General features: G+C 41.4%; 1 protein-coding gene across 1 annotated transcript in view; it reads right to left on the bottom strand.

The window, feature by feature from the left end:
* Positions 1-22,238, bottom strand: part of LOC126342669 (phenylalanine--tRNA ligase alpha subunit) — a 121,791-nt gene that overhangs the window by 58,709 nt on the left and 40,844 nt on the right. The window contains exon 3 of the mRNA XM_050001876.1: positions 9,377-9,603. Within this exon, the coding sequence (XP_049857833.1) occupies positions 9,377-9,603 (227 nt within the window). The remainder of the gene's footprint in view (positions 1-9,376; positions 9,604-22,238) is intronic.

Raw genomic sequence — 22,238 nt, 5'->3', positions numbered from 1 at the left:
TAGTAAACAGAGACAATGCACTACTACACTGGTGGACAGCAGTTGCCTACAACTGAAGATCGTAATACGCCCTCGAACAAGTGAAGATTATAATACAGCCTCTAACAACTGAAGAGCGAATATGGCCTCCACCGGTTTAAATAATCCTCATAGGAAAAAATGACATTAGGGAAAAATATTTATTTTGATGTCCCCTACAACGTCCCAGAGTTTGTTGGTTTAAATACTTTTCACCCTGTATTTGCATACCACATACTCTTTACCTTCCTAATAATATTTTAAGCCCTTACAAATACTGTTTGTAATGGGCTACTGTAGCTTGGTTGTGACTACTTCTGACATTTGAAAATTGTGTAAAAGAACTCTTAATACATTAACTCATCATTAATGATAGCAGGAAGTAACTTATCAGTAATAGAACAAAGTAGCTCGAAAGTAGTGACAGAACATAGTAAATCCTCAGACAGCAATTTGTACTGTATCAAATCTCTGCTGTGACCAGTTTCTTCATTATCAGTTTGAGCCACAGTACTTTCTAGAATCTCCAATTGCTGTTCGATTTCTACATTCCTAACCGTAAATTGTTCTAAATTACCTTCTATTTCTATTAATTCTGCACCTATTATTTGTTCTTGGTTTACTGGAACAGCCTCTGCAGGAGTAATAATATATACATGTTCAACATTACTATCTTTTTTTTTTTTTAATTAAAGACTAAATGATTATCTAAATTGTGTACCCATATAAATCCTAATCTCATTTTCATTTCTAGTTTCTCCACCTTTTCAATCAATTGAGAACCAAACCATGCAGTTTATTATTTATTTGCATTTTTAAAAAATCTCCATTTGTGAAAATCTTATGTATTTGAGACAGTCTTTCATTCATTTCTATTGATCTGATTTCAAAATCGCTTGCATAATTGTTTCTAAAGGCACATTTCCACCCTCTGAGAGGCACATTCATCATTCTCCTACAATTTTAACCTAAAAAGTCAAACAATTGGTACTAAAATTAATTAAGAGGACGTTAATAGTAATGATACACAATTCCCTAGTCCGTATTTAAATTATCAGATCATCTGACAAGTAAACTGGCCACAGTGGCCAGAGCTAGCGGTCATTTATGCATGAGGTATAACTGCCTGCAATCATGCTTGCATGTGTGTGTGTGTGTGTGTGTGTGTGTGTGTGTGTGTGTGTGTGTGTGTGTGTTTTTGTTTCCTGAAGAAGCCTTCAGCTGAAAACTTAGTGTATAACAGTCTTTTCGTTGTGCCTGTTGCAGCTAAACATGTCATCTTTAGGGAGAGTAGTGATCTAAGCTTTCATAATTGTCAGTGTTCCAAATGGAATATACTGGTATTCATCTAACAAGTATACCCTGCTGATTGAAAAATGTGAATGTTTGTATTAACTGCAATTAAGAATTTACTGCACTTTAAACTGCATCTTGAACAAGCAGAACCTACTGTTTTTACAGAGTGAACCCACTGAGAGTTCATATACACCACATCTGCTGAGTGTTGCACCCGCTTATAGTCTGTAGCTACCACTACAAGGATGCGAACTACACCACATGACTGCATTGTGTGAAACACTTAACTGAGAGCTCCACATTGAAAACTGCCGTTTAAATGATGAGTGTGCCCAAAGTGCTCGCTCTCTTCATCATCCTCTTTAATTAGACAAGCCTACGACAGAAAAAGTTTTTTGTTGAAAATACCTTATTCTTATGTTTTTTAGGGTGGAAATCCAAATATGACACTTAAAAAACTATATCACCCACCATTTCTTTGAATTTTAAGGTACATTTATTAAATTAAGTGATGTTTTAAAGAATTTAACAGCTTTTATATAGTCAAAATAATTTAAAAATGAGGTTAATGAATGTAGATGACGTTGGTAGCACTGCTGAAAAACATTTACTGGCAAAAAAAGGTCGATTCTATTTTTGTGTTAAGGAATGGTGTTTTGTTTACTGTCAACCTAAACTCACTTTCTCATTTCCTCTACAGGTGCTCAGTACAATGTCTAATAGTTGTCGTAAAAACTCTGCTGATGTTTTTGTTATAATTGTGGTGAATTTGTGATATAAAAAAAACATCAAAGAAACACTACAGGCTTTGTGAAAAAGGTTTATCTATCATACTTTGGATCTGAACTTGGTGATCAAGATAAATCTTGGGTGCCACATAAGGTATGTATTGTGTGTGTTGAAGATTTTAGAAAATGGTCCAAAAGGAGGAAAAAGCCTTTAGATTTGCTGTTCCTATGATATGGAGGGAGCCAAGAAATCATTCCAATGATTGCTACTTTTGCAGTGTTGATATTACTGGTCTTAATTCCAAAAACAAGAAGGTAATAAGCTACCCTAATCTTCCGTCTGCCTTCCAACCAATAGAGCATGATTTGACAGTTCCTAAACCACCAGATGATTTAAATTCTATTCTAACAAACTTTTTGTTTGGGGCACTTATTCAGCTGTGTGTGGTGGTGTTGATGCAGTGACAGAGGCACTGACATCAGCATAGCTGTAGCAATGCCACACATCACACCAAGGAAAACTTCGGGCAGAACCTTATGTGGAAAAACATTATCAGTGATATAGCAAGAATAATGTAAATTGGATATTATGTAGATTCAATCGTTTGAGATCCTTTACATTGAAAAAGTGTGTTGTAACTAAATCCATCAATAAAACAGGTTGTTACTATCAAGTCAGACTAATGACTGAAGTATCAACAATGTAGGAAAAGACAGATTGCTACTTATTGTGAAGATAACATGCTACCTTGCAAACAAACACAAGTAAAAGACACTTTCACATAAGTTTCTGGCCACAACCTTCATCAGAAAAAGAGAAATCCACACCATTCATTCACACAAGCATGACCACCAATTCCAGCAGCTCAGGCTAGAACGCCTGTCTGCAACTTAGTGTATATCTTTATAGTAAGTATCAATTTATCTTTTCCTACACTGTTGATATTCCTGCCTGGAATTTCCATTTTTTAATGACTACCTCCTCTTCTATTTTAATTTCCAGTTCAATCTTCTTCACTGCAGATTCACTTTTCACATGCAGTTGCCGCATGGAGGGTTCTGGAGTGGTAAAACCATAAAAATTCTTTGCATGGGTTTATTCTTAAAGTACTGATCAGTAATTATTCTTTTATCTCTAATTTTTTACAATGAGTTTTGACTGTTATAGATGCTGATCACTTATTACAGATTCAGTTATGGAGACCTGTTTCGGGTGATATTAATTTCACAGCAAATTCCACCAAGTACATGACTTTCAATGTCAACATAATTCATCATCATCTTGAGTGTTCATTGGTGGCTCTTGCAGTTAAATATTCTGAGGTCCTCCTAGGAAGTCCATGTGGTGTTGGTAACTCTATGCACCATCTGCTGTGACCTAATGACATACACTGATGATTTAACAGCCGCGCGCGCACACACACACACACACACACACACACACACACACACACACACACACACACACACACACACACTCTCTGAAATTATGCAATTTTCGTGGTACTTAAGCATCACAACTATTAACACCTCTGAAGAGAGTGGGACAGGAAAAATGCTGCATTTAATTGGTTGGTTGGTTGGTCGGTTTAAAGATTAAAGGGACCAAACTACAAAGGTCATCAGTCCCTTGTTTCATAGACACACAGAGCAGATTTAAACTATCCACCTGTCAGGCTGAGCACTAAAAAAAAAAAAATCTAGGGGAAGAAAAGCCCCAAGGTCAACGGTAAGGCAACATGGAAAATTGAGCACAGTGACAAAAATAACATATAGAAGAAAGGCAGAAAGAACTAAAACCAACACGTTAAAACCTCCGGCCTAAAAGATTAGGGTGGAGTCGAATTACAACACAAAACTAAGTAAAATAAACAGCACAAAAGAAAGTGCTGCAATAAAATTAGATGGACCTATAAAAGCCACTTGCACGAATAAAACTTAAAACCCGGTCTGCCATAGAGACATTGTCACCTAAAAGAGATGATAAATCACCTAGGAGATTAAAAGTTCGCCTGAGGGCAGTTAAAAGAGGACATTCCAACAACATATGGGCCACTGTCTTGTTTGCACCACAGCAACAATTGGGGGGGAGGGTCCTCTCAAAGCAGCAGATGATCGTGTGTCACCCCAAGAGTGACCAATGCGGAGCCTACAGAGAACAACAGAATCCCTGCGAGAGGCCCACATGGAGGACTCCCACACAGTCGTGGTCTCCTTTACTCGCTGCAGCTTGTTGGGTGCAGACAGAGTGCACTATTCGTCTCCCCACATCCCAAAGACCAGACGGCGCAACACCGATCGGAGATCAGTTGGCGGTACGCCGATCTCCACCTTCAGTTTGCGAGTAGCCTCTTTGGCTAACTTGTCGGCGAGTTCGTTTCCCGCTATCCCAACGAGTCCCGGGGTCCAAATGAACACCACCGAACGTCCACGCTATTCAAGAGCGTGAACAGACTCCTGGATGGCAACAACAATGGGATGGCGTGGGTAGCACTGGTCGAGAGACTGCACACTACTGAGAGGGTCACTGCAAATGACAAAGGACTCTCCAGTACTGGTACGAATACGCTCAAGGGCACGAAAAATGGCTGTTAGCTCTGCGTTGTAAACACTGCAGCCTTCCGGCAAGGAGCACTGGTCTACATAGTCCGCACACGTATAAGTAAACCCCACACGGCCATCAACCATCGAGCCATCGGTATAGATAATCTCCGAGTCAGGGGATGCGCCTAGGAGAGCAAGAGACTGGCAGTGCAACACTGCAGGAGGAACTGAATCTTTTTGCCATCGTGAGAGGCCCAGCTGAAGCTGCAGCCGACAAATACACCAAGGTGGTGCATGTGGGTGGACCTGGAAAGCAGATGAAGGAGGCAAAGACTTGAGGTCACTAAGGAGTGACAAAACATGGATCCCAGTTGTGTGTCCTGATCTCGGCTGCCGGTGTGGGATATGGACTGCCACATTAGTGAAAAGGAGACGGTAGTTGGGGTGACGAGGTGAACAACGGACATGTGCAGCCTAGTTAGCTAAGAGTTGATGATGCCGGACGCGAAGTGGAGGAACCCCAGCCTCATCAAGTAGGCTATTAACAGGGCTGCTGCGGAATGCACCTGTCGCCTGTCGAACCTCACACTGGTGAACAGGGTCTAGCAGTTGCAACGCTGAGGGCAAGGCTGAGCCATGCACCACACTCCCAGAACCGAGTCGGGATAGCATGAGGGCTTTGTAGAGCCGCAACTGCGTATTACGATCTACACCCCAAGTTGTGTTGCTGAGGCAGCAAAGGGCATTCAGATGCTGCCAGCACTGACGCTTGAGCTGACAAATATGTGGAAGCCATGTAAGCCGGGCATCGAACAGCAATCCCAGAAAACGGTAAGTGTCAACAACCCTGAGCATGGCATCCTGAAGATAGAGCTCAGGGTGGGGATGGACAGTTCGACGCTGACAAAAGTGCAGAACACAAGTCTTCACAGGAGGAAAGTGAAACCCATGAGTGAGGGCCCATGCCTGCGCCTTGTGTATGGCTCCCTGCAACCTACGTTCTGCAACACTAATGGTGGAGGAGCTGAAAAAGATGCAGAAATCGTCAGCATATAACGTGGGTGACACAGACGACCCTACTGCTGTTGCAAGGCCATTAATGGCCACAACGAAAAGTGGCATGCTCAATACAGAGCCCTGTGGAATGCCGTTTTCCTGGACATGAAGTGAACTATGGGAAGTGCCAAGTAAAATGCGTAATGTCCAAACAGATAAAAAATTCTGAATAAAAATGGGGAGAGAGCCCCAGGGACCCCACCCATGCAACATGGCGAGAATTTGGTGCCGCCACGTCAAGTCATATGCTCTGGAGAGGTCGAAAAAGATGGAGATGAGGTGTTGGTGCATGGAAAAAAGCACTGCGGATTGCAGACTCAAGGAAGACCAAAGTATCAGTGGTGGAACGGCCCTGACGGAAGCCGCTCTAGCATGGAGCCAGGAGACCCCGAGACTTGAGCAGCCAACACAGCCATCGACTCACCATACGTTCCAGTAGCTTGCACAGAGCATTTGTTAAGCTGATGGGTCAATAGCTATCCACATTAAGTGGGTCCTCACCAGGCTTCAGTACTGGAACGATGGTACTTTCTTGCCACTGTGATGGAAAGACACCATCACCCCATACGTGGTTGAAGATGGCAAGAATACATCACTGACAGTTGAGCATCTGATTGTGGATGCCATCTGGCCCAGAAGCTGTATCGGAGCACCTTGCCAGGGCGCTTTGGAGCTCCCACGAACTAAACAGGGTATTATACGCCTCAGGGTGGCGAGAAGCAAAAGAAAGCCGTTTGCCTTCCTCCCGGCATTTCAGCGCACGAAACGCGGGTGGGTAATTCCCCAACGCAGAGGCCCAAACATAGTGCTGAGCGAAATGCTCGGCGATTGCATCGGCATCGGTGCATAGCGCCCCGTTGATGGAAAGACCTGGGACACTTGTAGAGTGCTGCAATCAGAAGATGTGCCGAACCTTCATCCACACCTGGGAGGGTGAAGTAGGGCACCAATGGTGGAAACGTAGCTCTCCAAGCACTCCTGTTTCTGCCTTTTGATGAACCTCCGGACCTGAGCACGGATACTTTTGAAGAAAATTAGGTTCTCCAAAGACTAGTGCCGCTTATGGCGCTGAAGAGCCCACCAACGTTCTTTAATAACTCAGCGACCTTTGGCAACCACCAAGGCACTGACTTTCACCGGGGGCACGCTAACGAATGAGGAATGGTATGTTCCACATCGGAAACAATCGCTGTAGTCAGTGTCTCAACTGCCACATCGATGTTACCCTGGGGGAGATATTCAACAGTGGCAGCAGAGGAGAAAACTTCACAGTCTGCCTTGCTAAATGCCCATCTGGGCAAGTGTTCGGGAGGGCGACGCTGGGGTAGTGAAAGGAAGATGGGAAAATGGTCACTACTACACAAGTCGTCATGGACTCTCCAGTGGACCAATGGTACAAGCCCTGGGCTGCACAACGACAGATCTATGGCCGAGAACGTGCCATGCGCCACACACTGAAATGTGTGGCAGCGCCAGTGTTTAAGACGCAGAGGTTGAGTTGGGAGATAAGATTCTCGTCATCTCTGCCTCAGCCAGTAATCATCGTTCCACCCCACAGGGGATTGTGAGCATTAAAAGGAGAAGAAAAGGCATGGGGAGTTGGGTGATAAGTGCAGCCAATTCAGTCACGGGAACTGGACCACCTGGAGGGAGATAGACACTGCAGACATTTATGTCCTGGGTAGTCCTTACTCTGACAGCCACAGCTTCCAATGATGTTTGAAGGGGCACAGGAGCACTATATACAGAGGTAAGGCTCCACCTGACACACTATTGTAAACGCTACGGTTACAGTAATAGCCCCTGTATCCACGAAGAACAGGGGTCCGCATTGCCGGGAACCAGGTTTCCTGGAGGGCAATGCAGAAAGCAGGTGTCATGCTTAGAAGCTGATGTAGCTCAGGTAGATGGCTAAAATAACCGCTGCAATTCCACTGGAGGATTGTACAAAGCGTGTCCCGCTAGGGGCATGAAGGCACTGAAAAGGCAAATTACTTCACAGGGTCACATGCTGCCAACGACGAAGTGACTGACGTCGCAATTTCCATCATTTCTGAGGAGACGGCAAGCTCCGGGTAATCAGGGGACGCAAAAAATTTGACCTCATCCTTAGAGGCTGAGCTGACAGGAAGTGGTGGCGCGGGAACCACTGGGGGGTCCTTATTCTTTGTAGAGAGTTTCCTCTTCTCTCTCTTGTCTCTGGGAGGAGGGTTTGAATGCTGGGAGGGCTTTCCTGACGTATTGTCAGGAGCAGAGGAAGAGTGTGAAGCCCTTCGACCAGCAGCTGGTGGCTTCTTCAGTCACTGGCTAGTGACTTGTGAGTCACTGGTAAGGTCCTTGGAAGGGACTCCCCTAAGGGACTCCTTCCGAACGAGTAAGGCCGGAGGAGGCTGGCGATCGTTCGACCACTGGATTGAGACTTCATCCGCTTCAGTGCGGATCATCCGCCCTGATGCCACCCACTTCGACCAGGGGCTCTCCCCACGGGCGCCACCCAGCCGCAGCAAAGGCCACCTGGCAGGATGACCGCTGCCAGAAGTCCCGATGCCCCAGAGAGACAGGCAGCTACTACTTCGCTTATGTGGGGAGGTGGCAGCTCAGGCATCGGCAGTACGATCCCTGTGTTCTCAGGGGGTTACAATCTAGAGGGTACATGATGACCCCACCACAACAGGCTCGCTATCGTGCTGGATGTTGGGTGCCATGAGAAGTCCATAGTTCTCGTGCGTGCAGATGATGACTCACTAAGGGTGTAACTTACGCAACCCATCAGGTGTGTATGCCCAAATGATTGATGGTGGGAGCAATTACGATTCCAAGATGATAAAGAGTGCCAAGATCTTAGGGCACAGAGGCCTGATGGTGCACCACATAACGTGTCCTTCCCCAAAAGGCTCGTACTTCTGTTGAATTTGGAAGAATGGAGGTCAAACCCTAATGGTGACCAACACATGAAAGGCCGAAACAGTTGAGACTCCTTTTAGACGCCTCTTACGACAGGCAGGAATACCGCGGACCTTTTCTTACCCCCGAACCCACAGGGGGGGGGCTGAATTTAATTCAGTAAAAGTTCTGTACTCTCAGAGAGTGTGTGGGGTTGCAGATATGTGCATATGTGCGTGCTATCAAAAAGGATGCAAACAGTCTTTATGCCCCTAAGTTTAGAGAATTTGATTCTGTGTCCTAAGATAATAGCAGCTTTTATTCAGAACCAGGGAAATTTATACTGAAGCTAGAAACTTGTAAACAGCAAGTGAACACAAGAAGATTACACTGTTACAAAAATTTTTACTTACCTACATCTGAGGGTACTTGTCACTGAGTTGCCAAAGAAAGTACTAATTTCAAAACTGAATGTTCTACAGAGAGACCAACTAAAAATACAACACTGGAAATATCAAAATATTTTCCCTTTCTGAGAAATTCCTGAAGTACTTGAAAATAAGAAATAACTTCATGCTATTTAAGTTTTATTAATAAGGTACAAATTCATATTACTAAATTTTTTTTTAAAATGTAATCCTGAATATCACTGTTTTTGTTGTTTCTGTCATTACTGTAACATCATAATCATTCCATCAAAAACCAGGTGCAACAAATTTTAAAAACAAAATACTATTAGCCATTTCTCCTTTTCACTTGCAACAACTACAATTTTTTTCAATGGTGTTTGCAATGCTACTAGTGTAAGTGAAGTTTAGTGATTACACATCAATAAGACAGTACTCACTTACACTTCATTTACCAACTTTCTTTTCTTATAGTCCTGCTTAGCATTTTCTTCAACTTCGTTTGCTCTTTGCTGTCTAATTAAATTCATGTGATCTTTTACTATGTCTTGAATAGATGAAACTTTCTGCCTGATAACAGGCACTTCTCCCGATTTGTCAACATATATCCATCCACGTGCCATTGCTTTGCTGAAACCAACTGAGTGCAAATTCTTGTCTGGCAGATTTACCTATAAGACAAAGACTTTCTGTAAAGACACATCTATTACAGAGACAAGAAAGGAAAATAAAATATAGTACCATCTAGCTAAGAACAATGAACTGACACAACAAATGAAAAAAAGCTATTAATTAAAACTAACAGAAAATCAAAAAGGTGACTATGAGGATAAGGCTCCAGTCACTGGAACTTGTTTATGAGAGTGAATACAGGGTGGTTATAATGAAACTTTAACTACTTAAGCCAGTGTAGATGGAAAACTATTTACTGTATGGGTGCAAAAGCTTAAAGGAATGATGGTCAGATTGTGCGCTGCAGGATTTGCATTGTTAGTAGTGGTTAGAGTTGTAACTTGTAGTCAGGCGTCGGTACTGGTACAGCAATGTTGGGTTGGAAAACAAACATCAGTGTGCGTTACAGCTGCAGACAAGGTGAGGAAGGCTTTACTTGTACAGCTGTTTTATGAAAACAACAGCAATAGTATTGCTGCTCTTTGTGAGTATCTACACATTAAAGAAATATGGAGAGGTCCGCTTTCCACACTAGGGTTGAAGAACTTGATTCAGAAGTTCAAATTAACTGCCAATTTGGTAATTGTATGAATGCATCGCCACTGGTTCTGCATAATGTCCTGATTCAGCTGACATCAGTAATCCCTTCCCTTTCATTTCTCCTCCTCTCCACCTAAAATTTACATATAATTTGGTAGTTGCTCTAGGGAGAGGCAAACGGTCAACTGCGCCACAAATTGTTGAATAAGTTATTGTTGCCATGGCTGACAATGCTGACACAATGTGTGGTCCTCTAGCAGTGCACGAGCTGTCACACAACAGCTGAAAATTCCACAGTCCACTGTTAGAAAAGTGTGAAGAACAATTATAAAATTGGTATTCATACGAACATCCAGGCTGTCATGGATGCAGATGGTTGTCACACTGAGCAACATTTGTAACCTGGAACATAAACATGATATACAATTAACATATCACGTGACAATTAAAATGTGCTTCTTTAAATGACTTATTCATTATTTCTCTACCCATTTTTCATGGGGGGCTTTTAAAGTAGCAAAAGTTTAATCATAACCACCCTGTACTACAAACAGGAATGTGGACCACTTCCTGGAATTAGAATTATCCATCATTTCTACAACAAGTAAGTAATGATCCATGATCCGACAGGTCACTCATGCCATCCAGCCACCTGCAATATATAAAAAAATTTCTCACATAATATCAGCACAAGACTTTCTCCCCCCATTCCCTTCCTATCTTTGGTATACATAGAAGGGAAAAAAAATCTCCATATCTCTCTCTCTCTCTCTCTCTCTCTCTCTCTCTCTCTCTCTCTCTCACACACACACACACACACACACACACACACACACACAGTTTCATACTCATTCCAGTATTTCAAATTAATGGCTATTTCATTTAAGCAACACCCACCTTTTCCCTGTCGTTTGGGGTCTACTATTTTTATAATTTGGCAAATTTATTTTAGTTAACTGTACAGTCAGATGCCTAACCTTTTACCCCAGCCATCAATTAACCTAAGGGAGGGAAACTGTAGGCATCACCTGTCTGAACTGACTAAGCTTTGTCCTGTGTTTTATCATATTTTGACTCTTTTTGCATTTTATGTCCTTGGGCTGGGCTTAGAGACCAGCTCAGCCTTTGCCTAAGTGATTATGAAAAATCACTTAAAGATCACACTTTTGGTGGTTCGTGTACCAGAACAATGTACATGAAAAAACTAAAGAAATAATTAAACAAACTTTTAGCCATCGACTGAAAAGTGTAAGAAGCTTTTCATTACAGTTACAGCCCTATCAATTTCATCATATACAATGCATAAGGGATTTCTTTTTATTATTATTTTTTTTTTTAATTGGAGTGGTTCATGGTGTGGGTTCCTGTAGTCATGTCCTAGTTCATGAACCACGGGCAACGTATGAGTGGCCAAGTAAGTGGTCCCGACAGTCAGAGTACCAGTTACTGTGGAATAAGGCAGGGCATCTCTGACATATTCTGAGTCGTGGTCACCTTTGTGCTCATACGGCAAAGACTACCAAATCCACCGGTTATTCCCTCAACCTTAGGGGTAATACCCAATGGGACTCAGGGCAAGTAAGGCTAGCAACCTGCTTCCCTGGTACTTTAAATATGATGCTGGCAACAATCAAGAGCAAAATGCCTCAGACCTTCGGAGGTGACGGAGTCCCACCTCTAACTGACAAACCAGGGACTCCTAAGATACGACTTGGCAAACAAATGGTAATGAGATGGGGAACTATTAACATCAATGGTGGCTACTCTGGGAAGAAGGTAAAGCTGGCAGAGGCTGCAAGTAAGATGGGGCTGGACGTTTTATCTGTTAGTGACATTCGGGTAAGGGGGTGAGAAAGAAGAGGAAGTGGGAGAAAAAAAGGTCTACCTGTCAGGAGTCAAAGCAGGAATAGCACAATGGGATATAGGGCTGTACATCAGGATAGAAATGGAACCCAGCGTAGTTACAATAAGGTATGTAAACGAATGACTGATGTGGGTAGATTTGACAGTGTCTAGCAACGAAATCAGGATTGTGTCAGTATATTTGCATTGTAAAGGGACAGATCAAGATAAGATGGATAGTTTTTATGAGGCACTCAGTGATGTAGTTGTTAGAGTGAAGGACAAGGACAGTGTTCTGCTCATGGGTGATTTTAACGCCAGGATTGGAAATCGAACAGAAGGGTATGAAAAAGTTATGGGTAAATTTGGAGAGGATATGGAGGCCAACAGGAACGGGAAACAAATCTTGGATTTCTGCGCCAGTATGGGCTTAGTAATCACAGTCATTGACTACATAATAACAGATCAGGAATTCAGGAAGGCTGTGAGGGACACACGTGTATTCAGGGGAATCTTTGATGACACTGATCATTATTTAATCTGCAGTGAAATTAGGATTGTGAGGCGAAAAGTGCAGGTGGTCAGGTCCATATGTAGGAGGATAAGAGTGGAGAAACTTCAGGATAAGGAAATCAGGCACAAGTACATAACAGTGATCTCAGAGAGGTACCAGTTAGTTGAATGTAGTCAATTACAGTCATTGGAAAAGGAATGGACAAGGTACAGGGACACAGTACTAGAAGTGACTAAAGAATGTCTTGGAACAGTAGTGTGTAAAAGTAGCAAGAAGCAAACAGCTTGGTGGAATGACACAGTCAAGGCAGCCTGTAAAAGGAAAAAGAAGGCGTATCAAAAATGGCCAAACAGATATTTGCAGCATCCAAGAAGAAATCTTGGGAGGACTTTGGAAACAGGTTGGAGACTTTGGGTCAAGCTGCTGGAAAACCATTCTGGAGTGTAATTAGCAGTCTTCGAAAGGGAGGTAAGAAGGAAATGACAAGTATTTTGGACAGGTCAGGAAAACTGCTGGTGAATCCTGTGGATGCCTTGGGCAGATGGAGGGAATATTTTGAAGAGTTGCTCAATGTAGGTGAAAATATGATCAGTAATGTTTCAGATTTCGAGGTAGAATGGGATAGGAATGATGACAGAAACAGGATCACATTTGAGGAAGTGGAGAATATGGTCAATAGATTGCAGTGCAATAAAGCAGCTGGAGTAGATTAAATTAAGTCGGAACTCATCAAACACAGTGGAATGTCAGATCTTAAATGACTACACAGGATAATTGAAATGGCCTGGGAGTCGGGACAGGTTCCATCAGACTGGACAAAAGCAGTAATCACACAACAATCTTTAAACATGGATACAGAAAAGATTGTAACAAGTACAGAGGTATCTCTTTAATCAGCATTGTGGGTAAAATCTTCTCAGGTACTGTTGAAAGGAAAGTGCGAGTATTAGTTGAGGACCAAATGGATGAAAATCTGTGTGGGTTTGGGCCTCTTAGAGGTTGTCAGGACCAGATCTTTAGCTTACGGCAAATAACGGAGAAGTGTTATGAGTGGAACAGGGAATTGTATCAATGCTTGATAGAACTAGAAAAGGCATACGACCAGGTTCCTAGGAGGAAGTTATTGTCTGTTCTACGAGATTATGGAATAGGAGGCAAACTGTTGCAAGTAATTAAAGGTCTTTACATGGATAGTCAGGCAGCAGTTAGAGTTGACGGTAAATTGAGTTCATGGTTCAGAGTAGTTTCAGGGGTGAGACAAGGCTGCAACCTGTCTCCACTGTTGTTCATATTATTTATGGATCATATGTTGAAAACAGTAGACTGGCTGGGTGAGATTAAGATATGTGAACACAAAATAAGCAGTCTTGCATATGCGGATGACTTAGTTGTGATGGTAGATTTGATTGAAAGTTTGCAAAGTAATATTTCAGAGCTAGATCAGAAATGTAAGGACTATGGTATGAAGATTAGCATCTCCAAAATGAAAGTAATGTCAGTGGGAAAGAAATATAAATGGATTGAGTGCCTAATAGGAGGAACAAAGTTAGAACAGGTGGACGGTTTCAAGTACTTAGGATGCATATTCTCACAGGATGGCAACATAGTGAAAGAACTGGAAGCAAGGTGTAGCAAAGCTAATGCAGTGAACGCTCAGCTACGATCTACTCTCTTCTGCAAGAAAGAAGTCAGTACCAAGACTAAGTTATCTGTGCACCGTTCAATCTTTCGACCAACTTTGTTGTATGGGAGTGAAAACTGGGTGGATTCAGATTACCTTATAAACAAGGTTGAGGCTACGGATACGAAAGTAGCTAGGATGATTGCAGGTACTAGTAGATGGGAACAATGGCAGGAAGGTGTCCACAATGAGGAAATCAAAGAAAAACTGGAAATGAACTCTATAGATGCAGCAGTCAGGATGAACAGGCTTAGATGGTGGGGTCATGTTACACGCATGGGAGAAACAAGGTTACCCAAGAGACTCATGGGTTCAGCAGTAGAGGGTAGGAGGAGTCGGGGCAGACCAAGGAGAAGGTACCTGGATTCGGTTAAGAATGATTTTGAAGTAATAGGTTTAACATCAGAAGAGACACCAATGTTAGCACTGAATAGGGGATCATGGAGGAATTTTATAAGGGGGCTATGCTCCAGACTGAACGCTGAAAGGCATAATCAGTCTTAAATGATGATGATGATGATGATGATTTTAAATTGGACAATGCAGATGAGAAATGTATTATTTTCTGAAACACATTCCCACAGCGCTCTATACTCTTTTCTTCCGAATGCAAATGAGTGCAATAAAACTGAACAAAAGCAAGAGGGGGAAAAACCATTTGGAATTAAAATACATCATGTAACGAATTCCCTGGACTGATGCTTTATTTCACTTTTTCCATTCATCAAATTTTCATTACTTTGCTCTTCAGGCACAATTACAAGATATTAGAAAGATGGAGAATTGGGCACTGGCTGTTGGCAGAAAGGTCACTAGGGAGTGGTCAAACTCCAACAGCATTTTTCAGAATATAAAGAATCATCTTAGCCATATGCCAATGGTTCACTCGAAATGAGCCTGAAGTACAGGTGGATGCAGGAATGATGCAACAGATGTCCAACATTGTTATGCTGCTTCAGGTACACATAAACATTAAGAAAGGAAAGTTCATTACATACAGGCAGGGAGCAACATATCTTGAGCATTTTTAAACCAAGTGCAGGGCACAGTAAAGTGACAGATGATTTAGGTGTGTTTTATATGGCACTTACTAATGTGGATTAGTTAGCGATTGTGAGACAGGCTGGGAATAATCCTAGTGGGCTCTGGGCTAATTATATACACCATGCCTTTGACAGACTTGCTAGCCTGACATGCATCATTAATGAAAATTCTTTTAATGGAAGAAATTAAATTAGTAACTGGAGAATGCACATTATAAGGCTCAATGAGCTTGCTTCATCAAACTACAAGTGCAGTTAGTAGTGAAGTGTATGTATTGCTTATAAACTTACTAATTTTCTTTAAAGAGGTATATCTTTTCAGGTTTCTTTGTGACGGTTTATGTACAGTTGGGACAGTGACTACTTTATTAAATGAAACGTATCATTTAAGTGAATTGACATATCAAAACAATGTACAGACCCAATACCTGAGTGATGTGCACAAGTGCTTCAATTTTGAAGGTATAACCTTTTAATTATAGCCTTCTACAGATCACACAGATCTGGCTGCAGGACTTTCCTCTTTCAGCTAGACAATGTCTTAGGTTTTGTCTTTAAGAAAAATATTTTGCCTATTTTGAAATTTTTGCACAAAATTAGCTTTCTGACAGATTCTACAATGGAAGGCATGGTTGAGATAAGGATTCACTTTCAGTGTTGATAAAACAAAGAGAATTTCAAAAAGCATATTTGACAGAAGTCTATAACAGACAACAAGAATGACAGATACAAATCATCCATTTATATGACAGTTCTTTTACATTAAAAATTTCAAGCACTGAAACAATGCTAACAGACAACAGGCTCGGATAAGTAATGACATTTAAATATCACGCAGAAAAAAATAGGAACTGTACGAGATAGGTTGCACAAAGAACATTATATAGACAGTTGTTAAAGATTATACCTATCTGGTTGGAAGGTTGGTGCTCAACATATTACAATTCTTCTGTAGAAGAAGAATCATTCACCCGAGTTATGCAAAACATTAAATTTCCTCTTAATGATTAGCAAGACCAATTGAACTTTTATTGGTTAAAGCAAGTATTCATAACTTGTAACAGGTGATGTTTCAATATACAGGGTGTTACAAAAAGGTACGGCCAAACTTTCAGAAAACATCTCTCACACACAAATAAAGAAAAGATGTTACGTGGAAATGTGTCCGGAAACGCTTAATTTCCATGTTAGAGCTCATTTTAGTTTCGTCAGTATGTACTGTACTTCCTAGATTCACCGCCAGTTGGCCCAAATGAACAAAAGTAATGTTGACTTCAGTGCTTGTGTTGACATGTGACTCATCGTTCTACAGTACCAGCATCAAGCACATCGGTACATAGCATCAACAGGTTAGTGTTCATCACGAACGTGGTTTTGCAGTCAGTGCAATATATACAAATGCAGAGTTGGCAGATGCCCATTTGATGTATGGATTAGCACGGGGCAATAGCCGTGGCGCGGTATGTTTGTATCGAGACAGATTTCCAGACTGAAGGCGTCCCGTCAGGAAGACGTTCAAAGCAATTGATCGGCATCTTAGGGAGCACAGAACATTCCAGCCTATGACTTGCGACTGGGGAAGACCTAGAACGACGAGGACACCTGCAATGGACAAGTCAATTCTTCGTGCAGTTGACGATAACCCTAATGTCAGTGTCAGAAAAGTTGCTGCTGTACAAGGTACAGCTGACCACGTCACTGTATGCAGAGTGCCATGGGAGAACCAGTTGTTTCTGTACTATGTACCGTATGCAGGCACTATCAGCAGCTGATTGGCCTCCACGGGTTCACTTCTGCGAATGGTTCATCCAACAATGTATCAATCCTCATTTCAGTGCAAATGTTCTCTTTATGGATGAGGCTTCATTCCAACGTGATCAAATTGTAAAGTTTCACAATCAACATGTGTGGGCTGACGAGAATCCGCATGCAATTGTGCAATCACGTCATCAACACAGATTTTCTGTGAACGTTTGGGTAGGCATTGTTGGTAATATCTTGATTGGGCCCCACGTCCTTCCACCTATGCTCAATGAAGCACGTTATCATGATTTCATACGGGATACTCTATCTGTGCTGCTAGAACATGTGCTTCACAAGTACGACACAACATGTGGTTCATGCACGATGGAGCTCCTGCGCATTTCAGTCGAAGTGTTCGTTCACTTCTCAACAACAGATTCGGTGACCGATGGATTGGTAGAGGCGGACCAATTCCATGGTCTCCAAGCTCTCATGACCTCAACCCTCTTGACTTTCATTTATGGGGGCATTTGAAAGCTCTTGTCTACGCAACCCCAGTACCAAATGGAGAGACTCTTCGTGCTGTATTGTGGATGGCTGTGATACAATACGCTATTCTCCAGGGCTGCATCAGCGCAGCAAGGATTCCATTCGACAGAGGGTGGGTGCATGTATCCTCGCCAATGGAGGACATTTTGAACATTTCCTGTAACAAAGTGTTTGAAGTCACACTGGTACATTCTATTGCTGTGTGTTTCCATTTCATGATTGATGTGATTTCAAGAGAAGTAATAAAATGAGCTCTAACATGGAAAGTAAGTGTTTCCGGACACATGTCCACATAACATATTTTCTTTCTTTGTGTTTGAGGAATGTTTCCTGAAAGTTTGGCCGTACCTTATTGCAACACCCTGTCTGTCATAAGAAGTCAGAGAAAATGAGTGAAGAGGAAAACGAATTAATTATTACAACAGCTAAGCATAAAGATTTACAAACGTATGGTGAAATATCAGTAAGTTAATGAAAGCCAGTGCACCATTTAAAATCACCGAAGCAGTGTATGTTTCATGTACGCTGAGAAATTATTTCAATATTAAGTTCAGCAGATTATTTCAAGAAATGTGAGTGTGAAATCATTGTTTCACCTAAAAGTACTAGTGGCAACGAAATAAATGTCACAATGTAAAGTAATGAGACAAAGCAAAGGGAAGACAAATCTCTATACATTAAATAAATATATACAAAGCAGAGTATAGGTATGGTGTGCTTATGTCTGGTATATCCTCCCAAACCCCGGGATCAATTTCAATTAAATTTTGCACAGAAACAGAAGGCCTCACGAGTATCAGCATTGTGGCATTTATATTCTCCTAACTCCAATAGGAGCAGACCTATGGGGAAAAATAAGTTTTTCAGTCCCTGGTGTGCAGACTGGCCTGCGTGACAGGCATGTTGTGTGGGAACAGTGACAGCCTAGACTAGTATTAAATAAACCTACTTTAACAGGATAGAGTAGCATGGAGAGCTGCATCAAACCAGTCTCAGGACTGAAGACAACAACAACTTTATGTGTTCAATCAAACAATGGAAAATCCAGAATGGAATGCAACAATATTATGAGAAAGAAAGTTGCTACTCACCATATAGTGGAGATGCTGAGTTGCAGATAGGCATAACAAAAAAGCTCTCACAATTAAAGCTTTCAGCCACTGAGGCCTTCGTCAACAAAACAAACAAACAAACACACACACACACACACACACACACACACACACACACACACACACACACAAACTGCAATCTCGTGTGTGTGTGTGTGTGTGTGTGTGTGTGTGTGTGTGTGTGTGTGTGTGTGTGTGTGTGTGTGTGTGTGTGTGTGTGTGTGTGTGTGTTAATTGTGATAGTCTTATTTTTATGCCTATATGCGACTCAGCATCTCCGCTTATTTGTTTAATAGAACAACAAAAAGGCATTCATTCCATAATTCATTCCTGGAAGGAAACAAGGATAGAAAACTAGAGTTTAATGTTGTGATAGTACATGGTACATGATAAAAAATTTTGCCATTCTAAAATCTGTAATACCAAGTACGTATTTATTGGAAAAACATATCTGCAGTTTTATGAAACAACATAATCACTGACAAGTCACAAGAAAAGATACTCTTTTTTTGAGATGGTCGTCTTTCTAGTTCAAGTGAATGTGTGACCTGTGCACAACTCTTCCCTTGTATGTCAAAATGGAGCAGAGTTTGTAATAAATCACAAGCATAATATATAGTAAGAAGTGTACTACTGTGAGTGGTAATCAGTCATTACAAATAATAGTCCAAGCCAGTTTTAAGTCAAGAAGACTTAGTAATGAAAACGTCCAATTTGCCTCAATTATGGCTAACAACTATTGGAAGGAGAGGTGACATAATAGACATCACAAGGATAATAAGAAACTAAAAGGACACTGGACTGTCAGAGTGTCAATGAGCTGATATACAGATTTTCTTACGACAGATGACTCGGCACAGCTTCATAAAATATGTAAAAATCAACATATCAATAAATGACAATACAACTTGCCCTCTCTCATATATATCATTGCCAGTGCCTGGCCCCACTGAGGCAGTTCTGGCATTGGCTCAGTAGCCACAATGGCAGCTACATTAGTCTCTGTGAGCCCCTGGTATGTAGAGGGAACACCACAGCAGAAGAGGGGGAGGGGGACACCAAAACTGCCTATCTCCATCGTAGAGGAGGAGAGGGATGTCCAAGTTGCCCATCTTAATTGTGGAGCTGTAAAATGACTGGGCTGGGGCTCAAAATTCGCCTGTTGGTGAGTTTGTTGCCAGGACACAGTGGTAGCTGCAATGGCAGTTTTCTGGTGCCTCTGACTTTACACCAATCTCTGACAAACCTCACAGACATGATAGTTGACCAGGTGAGTGCCCTTTGTGTTGGGGCAGATGTGGTTGGCACTTCTTGCACAGTTTATTTAGGTGAGGATCTGTGCACTTAACACACCTGGGCTGTAGGCTGCAGTTATGGCTGGTGTGGTTGTACTTTTGACACCTATGACACTGGCCTGGACTTTCAGGTTTGTTATATCACTTTACCGTCACCCAGAAACAGAGAACACCATAAATCCTTCGTTGCCCAATGCCTTTCTTACATCTTTCACCTACCAGTCTATAGGATTTAAAACATGGGGAGAATGAATGTTTATGTTGTCCACCAACTGAAACAAAAAACAAAGATGATGTAACTTACCAAACGAAAGCTTTGGTTTGTTGATAGAGACGCAAACACATACACAAAATTCAAGCTTTCGCAACCTATGGTTGCTTCATCAAGAAATTCCCTCTTTCCTGATGAAGCAACCGTGGGTTGCGAAAGCTGTAAGAGCAAGTTATATTATCATTTATTGATATGTTGGTTTTTACTGAAACATCATCTAAACTTTGCATGTTAATTATGGCCATAGAAGCATAATCTTTTCCTAAAGTAATTCTAACCAAAATGTGATTCTGGCAACTAAAATCAGAGGTTTTTGACAATCCTGCTGCCTTTTGAGTTCTTGAAGTGACATTTCCATAAAAACTTCCATTCCCTAACACATTTCTTTAGAACTCAAATATGAAATGTGTACAAACAATTTTTCATATCCAGTTTCACTCCCTTAGGTGGTATTTTTCTATATCCAACAGAGAATTCAAAAACCGTTTTTTACACAAGTAGCTTTAAAAACGCTTTATTAGAACTTCAATAATGATTTATTTTCTGAAACAGATTTAACACATTATTTTACCCCCTTAGTGGTTGAAACTCTTAGAAATACAGTACTGATACATTAATTTCTGACAGAGAAACCAAATACCAATTTTTGTAGTTCTATCTAGCTTCTAAGTACATTATCAGTAACATACTTTCAAAAATCTTTCATCCCTTAATTCATACAGTTAGCGATGGAATTTCATACAATATCCATACTAAACGATGAATACAGTATAAAATCAACAGCTCGCCAAATTCCAAGTTTCTATACTTAACTGTTTAGGCGATAAAAAGTCAATGAATCAGTCAGGTCTTATTTCATCCCCTCAGTGGTTGAATTACCAAAAATACTAACACAAGCTTTTTTTGTTTCTCACTGAGAAGTCAAATACCAATTTTCATAGATGTAGCTTTAAAAACGTAATGCTGTCGTCGTGGTCTTCAGTCCAGCGACTGGTTTGATGCAGCTCTCCATGCTACTCTAACCCTCAATCTGCTTTGTGTATTCACCTCTTGGTCTCCCTCTTCGATTTTCACCCACCACACTGCCCTCCAATACTACACTGGTGATCCCTTGATGCACCAGAACATGTCCTACCAACTGATCCCTTCTTCTAGTCAACTTGTGCCACAAATTCCTTTTTCCCCCAATTCTATTCAGTATCTCCTCATTAGTTACATGATCTGCCTATCTAATCTTCATCATTCTTCTGCAGCACCACATTTCAAAAGCTTCTATTCTCTTATTGTCTAAACTATTTATCGTCCATGTTTCACCTCCATACATGACTACGTTCCATACAAATACTTTGAGAAAAGACTTCCTGACACTTAAATCTATACTTGATGTTAACAAACTTCTCTGCTTCAGAAATACTTTCCTGGACACTGCTAGTTGCATTTTATATCCTCTCTACTTTGACCATTGTCAGTTATTCCCCCCCCCCCCCCCCCCCCCCCCCCCCCCCCGCAAAACTCATTTACTACTTTAAGTACCTCATTTCCTAATCTAATTCTCTCAGCATTACCTGATTTAATTTGACTACTTTCCATTATCCTCGTTTTGCTTTTGTTTATGTTCATCTTATATCCTCCTTTCAAGACACTGTCCATTCCTTTCAACTGCTCTTCCAGGTCCTCTGCTGTCTGAAAGAATTACAATGTCATCAGCAAACCTCAAAGTTTTTATTTTTTCTCCACTGATTTTAATTCCCACTCCAATTTTTTCTTTTGTTTCCTTTACTGCTTGCTCAGTATACAGATTGAATAACATCAGGGAGAGGTTACAACCCTGTCTTTACTCCCTTCCCAACCACTGATTCCCTTTCATGTCCCTCGACTCTTATAATTGCCATCTGGTTTCTGTATAAATTGTAAATAGCCTATCGCTCCCTGTATTTGATCCCTGCCGCCGTCAGAATTTGAAAGAGTATTCCAGTCAACATTGTCAAAAGCTTTCTCTAAGTATAAAAATGCTAGAAACAAAGGTTTGTCTTTCCTTAATCTA

This window comes from Schistocerca gregaria, chromosome 1, assembly GCF_023897955.1.
Source record: "Schistocerca gregaria isolate iqSchGreg1 chromosome 1, iqSchGreg1.2, whole genome shotgun sequence".
Classification (NCBI taxonomy): Eukaryota; Metazoa; Arthropoda; class Insecta; order Orthoptera; family Acrididae; genus Schistocerca; species Schistocerca gregaria.
The sequence above is the reverse complement of the archived record's forward strand: the minus strand, read 5'-3'. Positions and strand labels throughout refer to the sequence as shown.